Raw genomic sequence first — 8,973 nt, forward strand, 5'->3', positions numbered from 1 at the left:
CTGCTTAAACCTTTAACCCCAAGTATACCCTTATTTGTTTTACTTTTTGTTTGAGGCAGGATCTCACTATACAGCCCTGGCTGTCTGGAACTCATTGTGTAGACCAGGCTGGCCTCAAACTCAGAGATCCACCTGCTTCTGCTTCCTGGGTGCTGAGATTAAAGATGTGCCCCACCATGCCCAGCACTCCTCCTAAATTTAATATCACATGTATTCTACTATCCTCTGCTCCCATTAAGGCCTATTCTATTTCCTCCCTATAAGAGGCTGGTCTGGAAGTGCTATTTGTCAGTTATTGCCTTTAAGTGGTCCAGATGCTATTCAGAAATTCCTTGCCTATGCCTATGTTTTGAAGTGTACTCCCTACTTTTTCCTCTGTCAGCTGGTGAAGACAAAGGAGAGCATCTAAATTCAGTTTTCTTTTAACAAACTGAAACATCACATAACAATTTATCAATATAATATGTATTACAGCAACCTTGTGACAGAGCCCTCTTCTCTGTTCTATTGATCTCTGTCTTTATGGCAGTACTGTGTTGATTTTATTACTATGGCTTGGTGTGGTGTAGCTTTAAAACAGACAACGTGGCACATACCTTTAATCCCAGCACTTGGAAGGCAGAGGCAGGCAGATCTCTGTGAGTTCCAGGCCAGCCAAAGGTACATAGCAATCTGTGGACACAAGGACCTTTGCATCCCTCAATAGTAGTCCATCACTGAAGGAAGTCAGGACAAAACTCAAACAGGGCAGGAATCTGGAGAAGGGCCTAATGCAGAGGCAATGGAGAGTTGCTGCTTACTGGTTTGCTCAGCCTGCTTTATAGAGGAGCCAGAACCACCAACCCAGGGATAGCACCACCCACAACGAGCTGGGCCCTCCACCGTCAACCACTAATTAAGAAAAGGCCCTACAGGTGGTTGTATCACTAATAAAGAAAATGCTTTATGGAGGTATTTTTTTCAATTGAGGGTTCCTCCTTTCAGATGACTCTAGCTTGTGTCAAGTTGACATAAAACCAGCTAGGACAACTATTATAGATATAATATATCTATAATATATAATAATATAACTTTCCTATTTGAATTCCTTTTGTTTTGTTTTTGTTTTTTTGAGACAGGGTTTCTCTGTGTAGTTTTGGTGCTTGTCCTGGATCTCGATTTATAGACCAGGCTGGCCTCCAACTCACAGAGATCAGCCTGCCTCTGCCTCCAAGTGCTGGGATTAAAGGTGTGCACCACCACTGCCTGGCTTTTTTTTTTTTTTTTTTTTTAGGACTTCTGGTACTATATTGAATAAGAATGGAGATTGTGGGCTCCCCGTCTTGTTCTTCATTATTAGTGGAATGCTTTTTTTCTTCTTAATGTATACAGGTGTTTTACTTACATAATTGTCTCTGCACCATGTGTATACCTAGTGCTAAGGAGGCCAGAAGAGGGCATCAGATCCTCTGGAACTGGAGTTAAAGATAGTTGTAATTGGCCATGTGGGTACTGGGAACCAAACCTGGGTTTGGGCAAGAGCAGTTAAGTGGTCTTAACTGTTGAGCCATCTCCAACCCCTGGAAATGCTTTTGAGTTTCCCCATTCAATATAATGTTAATTGTAGTGTATCACATTTATACTTTACCATGTTGAGATTTGTTCCTTCAGGAATTTTCACATGAGAGATGTTTGATTTTGTCAAAAAGCCTTTCTTGGGCATCTATCAAGATAACCCTGTAATTTCTGTTCCTGAATCCATTTATGTAATTTATAACATTGATTTGCATAGGTTGAACCATCCCTGCATATTTTCAAAAAGCCAATTTGATCATGGTGTATTATCTTTTTGGTGTGTTTCTGAATTCAGTTTACATTTACATGGTTTGTTAGTTTGAGGCAGGCCCTCTCTATGTAGCCCTGGCTGTCTTGGAACTCACCATATAGACCGGACTGACCTTCAAATCACAGAGATCTCTATCTCCCTCACCAAAATGTTGAGATTAAAGGCATGTTTGCTACCCCAGCTGGCTATTTTGGGTTATTGTGTTTGTTTGGTTGGCTTTTTTTTAGTTTGGTTTTGTTTTGGGTTTTGTTTGGGTTTTTTTTTTTGAGACATTGTCTCACTCTCTAGCCTCAAACTCATGGCAGTCCTCCTGCCTCAGTGTTCTGGTTACAAGCATGAGCCACCATGTCCAGCTTACACAATTTTTTTTTTTACAGATGAAATTGTGGCTCTGAAGCGGCTAAAGATGGAGAAGGAGAAGGAAGGCTTCCCAATCACGTCACTGAGGGAGATCAACACCATCCTCAAGGCCCAGCACCCCAACATCGTCACTGTCAGGGTGAGGCTGGGTCTCCACACTTGGCATGCCCTGACTGTATGGGAGGCTTATCCCTTGAAGGGAAAGAGAGAAGGGTTTACGGCGTCATCGTAGGGCCAGGTGTTAGCACTTCCAAAGGTATCATTATCCCAAGATCTCTTAGTAGGTCTTCGTTGCCCACAGCATATGTCTTCAATTTCAGGTTTCCCAGAACCAGTGCTTGCTGGGGTGGGGTTGGAGGTAAAAGCCATGCTCAGAACCCATAGATCAACTGTTAATTCCTAGGAAATCGTTGTGGGAAGCAACATGGACAAGATCTACATTGTGATGAATTATGTTGAGCATGACCTCAAGAGCCTAATGGAAACCATGAAGCAGCCCTTTCTGCCAGGTATGGCTGAATGCCTCCCTGGACAGCAGCCAACGCTGTCCAGTCATGAGATAAAAGCAGAACACCCTGTCTCTAGTATGTTGTGGGGGATCTCGGAGCAAAGGTAGGAATAGTGCCCTTCTAGTGACTGTGTGAGTAGTGGCCATAGTGAGCTCAGAGCCACCCTAAGCTGGAAGTGTTCCTGGAATGAACTTGCTGCAGAAGTCTAGTTGAAGCTGGTTGCACAAATAACCCAGAGACCCTGGACACTTTTTCAGGGGTGTTGGGAACTCATGGGGCAAAGGAAGCATGTGTGTGATCTCATTACTCACAGGGGAGGTGAAGACCCTAATGATCCAGCTGCTGAGTGGGGTGAAGCACCTCCATGACAATTGGATCCTGCATCGTGACCTTAAGACCTCTAACCTTCTGCTGAGCCACGCTGGTATTCTCAAGGTGAGCCCCTATTCTTTCCCACCTCACCCCTGGAAACCCCGTCCATAGCCTGGTCTTATAGGCCACCCTGTCCTTATTGTTATAGGTTGGTGACTTTGGGCTGGCTCGTGAATATGGTTCACCCCTGAAGGCCTACACTCCAGTTGTCGTAACCCTATGGTATCGTGCCCCAGAACTGCTGCTTGGTGCTAAAGTAGGTTGAAGAGGGGTCTGAGAACATTCCTTGCCCCATGGTGCCTTCACTCAAACTGATGGCTGACACTAATGTGGACCTTCAGTCATCTGAACCATGTTCTCTGGACTTTCAGGAGTACTCCACAGCTGTGGACATGTGGTCAGTGGGCTGCATCTTTGGAGAGCTGCTGACACAGAAACCTCTGTTCCCTGGGAAGTCAGAGATCGATCAGATCAACAAGGTTTTCAAGGTGATTATTAGGGCCAGCCTATCTTTCTAGAGAATGGCTGGCAATGTGTATGCAGAACTGGGATCAGGATTGGGACCCAGGCCACATTGTTTTCTTTTGGTGGTCTCTCTGATAAAAGCGACATGTAGGTGCCATGAAGTGCATGTCTAATTCAGAAATCTCTGTTTTTTAGGACCTGGGGACTCCCAGTGAGAAAATCTGGCCTGGCTATAATGACCTCCCAGCAGTCAAGAAGATGACCTTCAGCGAGTATCCCTATAACAACCTCCGCAAGCGATTTGGGGCTTTGTTATCAGATCAGGGCTTTGATCTCATGAACAAGTAAGTCTGAGGGTGGTACCGTCTGCAGCCACTAGGCTCCAGGCTGATTCTCTTGCAGAACTGCCCTGGGGCCTGGAAGCCCCTGAATACCAGTTTTTAGGAGATGCTGAGGCCCAGTGGGTCTCATCTCCTATCTCAACCTAGCTCCACAAGTATCCACCAACATGCGTTGCTTTGTCTGTGATGGGCATGTATGCCCTGATCCACACAGCAGATACTCACTGTCAAATGCCATTCTCTTCAGGTTCCTGACATACTATCCTGGGAGGAGGATCAATGCAGAAGATGGCCTCAAGCACGAGTATTTCCGAGAGACTCCCCTCCCCATTGACCCGTCCATGTTTCCCACATGGCCCGCCAAGAGCGAGCAGCAGAGGGTGAAGCGAGGCACGAGTCCACGGCCCCCCGAGGGGGGCCTGGGCTACAGCCAGCTGGTGAGGGGCCTGGCTAGTAGGGGTTCCCATGGGGGAGACTGGGCGGGGACACAGTCCTCATGGTGGCCACCGTACTTTGCAGGGTGATGATGACCTGAAGGAGACCGGCTTCCACCTCACCACCACCAACCAGGGAGCCTCAGCCGCTGGCCCTGGCTTCAGCCTCAAGTTCTGAGATCACATCGACTGACCCTGGCCAGCTAGGTGGGACAGGCAGACCTGCTGAGTCAGGACAACCTTGTTTTTTCTGTTGTTGTTGTTGTTTGTTCTCTCCATGTTGTTATTTGTTTTGGGGCAGGTTGTAAATTTGTAGAATTAAATCACATTTTTCCTTCTGGAAAGGAAAGGCAGTTTTCAGAGGTATCTATCTTTCCTAGTGAGGAAGGGTGGGGCATCTATAGGTGCCAGAGTAGATGGCCAACCCCTCCACACAGTAGGACCTGGTCTGCTTGTCAGTCTTGGAGGGTGGTGGCTTGTGTGGTGCATGAGGCAGCCTGATTGGCACTGGGGTGTCTAGACCAGCCCCATCTATACAGACCTTGGCTCCCAGATCCAGGCATGTGACAACTCCAGCCACAGTGGGTTTTTATACGAGGTTGTTAATGTTTTAAGAAGTAGTAAACTATTCTTGGAGGAAGCTCTCCCATATGTCTTTTTTTTTTCTTCCTAGCATGCTGGTTCTCCACTGGGCCTGGTGGGTGTCTCAGGGATGGGGAGCTGCGCCTATGACTGCTTGGGTCCTCGGCCTCTTCCCTATTCACACTGAAGCCTTTCCTAGGGCCCATGCACATCCTTCTCTCAGCACACCCTAGGTGATGCTGCTGATCCCTGTGCTTCATTTTACCCCACTGTTCTAGAGGCCATCTTGGCAAAACCCTTCTTGCCCTTTGGTCTATGTCCTCACCAAAAAGGGCTTTGCAGAAGTAGGGGAGTACTGACCCCAGGATCCCCACATCCAGGTGGGCAGAGACTGACCTTCCCTCTTCCCATGAAACAGCACAGAGACATCAGAGAGAAAGTGCTTTATGTGCTGGTCTCCAGCACAGAGGCTGTTAGCAGGCTCAGCTCCTCACTCGGACCCGCCAGGAGTAGGTAGTAAGAACACGCTGGTGCCGGCGCACCACACACGTATAGGTGCCTTCGTTGACTGCGTTGGCAATGATGCTCAGCTGTGCCTCACCCAGGGCCAGATAGCCAGGGTAGGAGAACTCCAGGGGCTCCTGGTCCTTGTACCAGCTGCAGGGGGAGGTTCCTGCATTCCTACCATGCCAAGGGCCCAGGATATACCCACCAAGGTACCCCAGGCAGCCCCAAGCCCCTCTAGACATGCCTGCCCGGTGCTGGTTACTCACTATACTTTGCCTTTCTTGTGTAGGATCCTCTGCCCACAGTGGAAGGTCATGTTCCTACCCTCTCTCACCAGCCTTGTTTTCATTCTGGTGGGTGGTGTGGTGGTAGCCACAGTGGGGAATGGGAATTCTACTCAGAGAATGGCGAAATGCCATGTCAGTGCTTCCCCCCATCAAACCAGGCCCAAGATGGAGAGAGACCTGAGTCTAAGAGGCTCCCACCCAACCCCATCTGAGCCTCCATCACCATAGCAGAAGTCACAGCTTCTGGGGCAGAGCCTCTTCATGAGCCTCTGGTGGGTATCACAAAATCCCTTTCTTGCCCAGGCTGTACACCCAAAAAGCCGGTCCAGGCAGCCTAATAGGAGGGCAACGTGTCTCAGGGTTTGCCTAGAGCCCTACCATCCATCTGCCCACCCACCTGCCCCATTGTACCCACCATAGAGCCGGTGTAATCCCCACAGCTCATCCTGAGACAGTGTCTTCCAGCCTCGCAATGTGGCATTGATGTGCATGAGCGCCTGGTGTTGCTGTGAGTGCATCAGTCCCAGCGCATGGCCGATCTCATGGGCTGCCACGTGCACCAGGTCTGTGAGCCATACGCCTGTGGGCCCCGGGGCTTAGTGCTCGGGATCCCTCAGCCCTTCCACTCCCAGTCTTGCTCCAGGAGGCCCAGCACTGATGGTAGAGCCCAGCTGCAAGCCACCCTTAGACCACAGCCAAGGAAGATAAGTTTGTTCCCAGCCTAGGCTGTGAGCTTGGCCCTCAGGAATGCAACTCCAGCTCCCTCTCCAGCGGTATGTGGGGGAGGGGGAAGGCGAGAGACTCTGGCCTGTGAGAACCAGAATTCCTCTCAAACATTCAGCCCCAGGAAATCCTTCTGCCCCAAAGACCTCTGTAGCCCACATAGTGGAGAGAATGAGGCCCCCAGGAGGAGGTCAGACCAAGGAGTTGGATCACCTTTCTTCCAGCTATAGCGTGTGGGGCCCAAGACCCAGTACTCGCTGTCATCAAAGTGAATGCCACCATGGGGTGGGAAGAAAGCGTGGGCCAGTTCACCAGTGGGACCGTCAAAGCAGTGGTGCAGAGCAGAGACCAAGCAGTCAGTGTGGTTGACTGGGTAGAAACCTAGGGAAACACAAGGCTGCAATCACACTTGGGGGCTGGGAGGGTAGGGAGCACTTCAGACACCCACCTATCTGGAGGTCACTGGGGAGCTCAGGAGCCACTTCACGGAAGCGGAATGGGGAAACATCACTCCACATGCGAAAGGCGGCAGCCAGGCCCTGCCTTGTCTCCTCTGGGTTTAAAAGGTTCCGTGGAAAGGAGAGAATCCTGGGGGTGGGGTATTGGGAGAGTTAGTGTCTGAGTTAGGACCTGACACACCTGCCCTCCTCCCCGGGTCCACGTGGTACCTGTATGTGAGGTTGAAGTGGTTCCAACGCAGCCTGGCTGGTGTCAATGTGTAGCGGCGTCTTCTGGGTACTAGTGTGGTCAATGGACTGGGGACCTGAGCAGTGGAGACCACTGAAGGGTTTGGCGCATCCATCTTTTTCTTCACAGGAAAAGAGTGGATGTGAGGAGGCAGGAGAAACAGTCTGTAGATCCCAATTGTTGCTGAAAGCTGACTTAGGCAATGGAGTGGAGGAAGTTATGGATGAACCCTCCCTCTGGGTTTTTCGCTTTTCTATGCTTAATAAGTTGCTTTTACCCCCACCCCGATGAAGGGAGTTAAGAGTGGGTAGGAGTGAGGCAGGCTGGATGGCGCATGCCTTTAATCTCTGGGGGTTGTCTATAGAGGCCAGCCTGGTCTACACGGCGAGTTCTAGGGCAGCCAGTACTACACAGAGAAACCCTGTCTCGAAAAATCAAAAATAAAAAGTCAATGAGAGTGGGCCCAGCTGGAGCAGGACGCTGCCTCCCATCACCAGCGACCACCGGACACACTGACTCAGGATGTCTGGGACTAAGGACTCACATGCAGTTCCACACACACCCTCACACATGGGCCCCCTGATAGACCCTCCCCGCACCCGGCCCGCCTGTCCTCTCACCGCCGCACTCCAGGCGGTTTCTGCCGGCGCCCATGGCCACTCCAGCAACACCAGCACGGAGAGAAGGCACAACCCACTCAGGACAGCCCCGAACCAGCGGCTCTGTTGTACAACACCCGATGCCTCCAGATCGACACAGACACGGCAGCCCATGGCAGACTTGCTGTCGGGTTCAGGGCCCCAAGGGGCAGTGCGACGCAGGGACCTGGGCCGCAGAGTTGGGGCGGAGTGGGAGGGGGGTTGGCGGCGGGCGGCTCGAGTTACAACCCTATGGCGGGGCGAGGACCAGGAGCTGGCTTGTGAAGTGAACCAGCTGGCCTGTGGGGCGATCCGCATCCCCCAGGGGGTTCCAGGAACCAGGTCGTAGGGTCGGTGGCAGTGGCCAGAATGCCTTGAAGGATAGGGGTCTATCGGAACGAGAGAAGGGGCTAGTAACAAGTGAGGGGCCAGGTCTGAGGTTTGGGGAAGGGGTATCAACTGCTCCCCATGCCCACCTGGTTGGGGGCTGAATGACCTTTTGGCTTTTCCCCTCAACCCCCTAGACCCCACAATGAAATCCGGGAGGGAAACCTCAATTTTGGTCCGCAGTGACTGAGAGTAACCAGCATACAGAGGGGAGCGCAGAGGCACTGAGAATAGGGTGGTTGAGCTGGCAGGGGGGAGAGACTGCAGTACAGAAGGGGCCTCAGGAAAGACAGGGCGTAGGAAGCCTGTGGGGGTTCTTAGGACATCTGGGAAAGGGTCTGCTTCGGCCAGAGAGTGCTCTTGTTGGACCAGAGCAGGAGGTCGTTGCAGAGTGGCAGGACCAGGAATTCCTGCTCATGCTCAGAGGGAGGGGGTTACAGGAACAGAAAGAATCAGGCATTGAGTGTGGCAGTCCCGCAGGGTTCTGGCTTGGAAGGTAGAGCGTTAGGAGATATGGTCCGAGGCCTGAAGGGAAGACCAGGCAGCCCGTGGCTATACTGGGTGGCCGCCGAATGAGTGTGGCATGGCAATCCAAGTGATGCCAGACCCAGCTGAGATCCCCAGGGCGGAGCAGACTGGGGGAGGGTGAGACAGGGAGGGCAGGGAATAAGAGCCAGGCTGAGGAAGGAGGGGCTCCTAGCCACACGTCTTGCCCCTCCCAGTCTTCCATGCTGGCTTTGGACCCTGGGTGACAGCAACACTGTACTGGCCAGCAGAGGTAGCACCAAGCCAAGCAGCTGGTGTTCCCTGCTGCCCCGAATAGCTGCGATGGAAGTTCTTGAAAAGCGTCAGCCAT

At 51.4% G+C, this 8,973-nt stretch overlaps 2 protein-coding genes across 7 annotated transcripts in view; one reads left to right on the forward strand and one right to left on the reverse strand.

Annotated features, from left to right (window-relative positions):
• The window catches only part of Cdk11b (cyclin dependent kinase 11B), a 33,669-nt gene extending 28,723 nt beyond the window's left edge, over positions 1–4,946 (forward strand). For all 5 annotated transcript variants that reach the window (XM_076565859.1, XM_076565861.1, XM_076565863.1 and 2 more), the window contains 8 exons: positions 2,203–2,324; positions 2,589–2,694; positions 3,008–3,129; positions 3,215–3,322; positions 3,438–3,554; positions 3,727–3,875; positions 4,120–4,309; positions 4,392–4,946. In XM_076565859.1, coding sequence (XP_076421974.1) covers positions 2,203–2,324; positions 2,589–2,694; positions 3,008–3,129; positions 3,215–3,322; positions 3,438–3,554; positions 3,727–3,875; positions 4,120–4,309; positions 4,392–4,484 — 1,007 coding nt within the window. In that variant the 3' untranslated portion in view covers positions 4,485–4,946. The remainder of the gene's footprint in view (positions 1–2,202; positions 2,325–2,588; positions 2,695–3,007; positions 3,130–3,214; positions 3,323–3,437; positions 3,555–3,726; positions 3,876–4,119; positions 4,310–4,391) is intronic.
• A 370-nt stretch (positions 4,947–5,316) lies between these two features.
• On the reverse strand, positions 5,317–8,158 carry Mmp23b (matrix metallopeptidase 23B). Of its 2 annotated transcripts, none has more exons than XM_076565864.1 (8): positions 7,713–8,158; positions 7,074–7,207; positions 6,854–6,993; positions 6,619–6,786; positions 6,098–6,262; positions 5,906–6,016; positions 5,662–5,788; positions 5,317–5,545 (listed from the first exon to the last, which is right to left on the reverse strand). In XM_076565864.1, exons 1-8 carry the CDS (start codon positions 8,046–8,048, stop codon positions 5,371–5,373), a joined length of 1,356 nt encoding a protein of 451 aa, XP_076421979.1. In that variant the 5' UTR covers positions 8,049–8,158; the 3' UTR covers positions 5,317–5,370. The 2 variants fall into 2 exon arrangements, with proteins under 2 accessions (XP_076421979.1, XP_015841448.1); XM_015985962.3 differs by having other exon boundaries at positions 7,074–7,213; positions 7,713–8,150.
• Between the last annotated feature and the right edge of the window lie 815 nt (positions 8,159–8,973).

The sequence above is a fragment of the Peromyscus maniculatus genome, chromosome 2 (genome assembly GCF_049852395.1).
Source record: "Peromyscus maniculatus bairdii isolate BWxNUB_F1_BW_parent chromosome 2, HU_Pman_BW_mat_3.1, whole genome shotgun sequence".
NCBI classification, from domain to species: domain Eukaryota; kingdom Metazoa; phylum Chordata; class Mammalia; order Rodentia; family Cricetidae; genus Peromyscus; species Peromyscus maniculatus.

Coding starts and splice junctions, on each gene's coding strand:
- Mmp23b (XM_015985962.3), bottom strand. CDS start 8,048: ATGCGGATCGCCCCACAGGCCAGCTGGTTCACTTCACAAGCCAGCTCC. Junction 6,787..6,853: donor CCCCAGTGACCTCCAGATAG/GTGGGTGTCTGA, acceptor GTGTTTCCCTAG/GTTTCTACCCAGTCAACCAC. Junction 6,263..6,618: donor ACGCTATAGCTGGAAGAAAG/GTGATCCAACTC, acceptor CGGGGCCCACAG/GCGTATGGCTCACAGACCTG.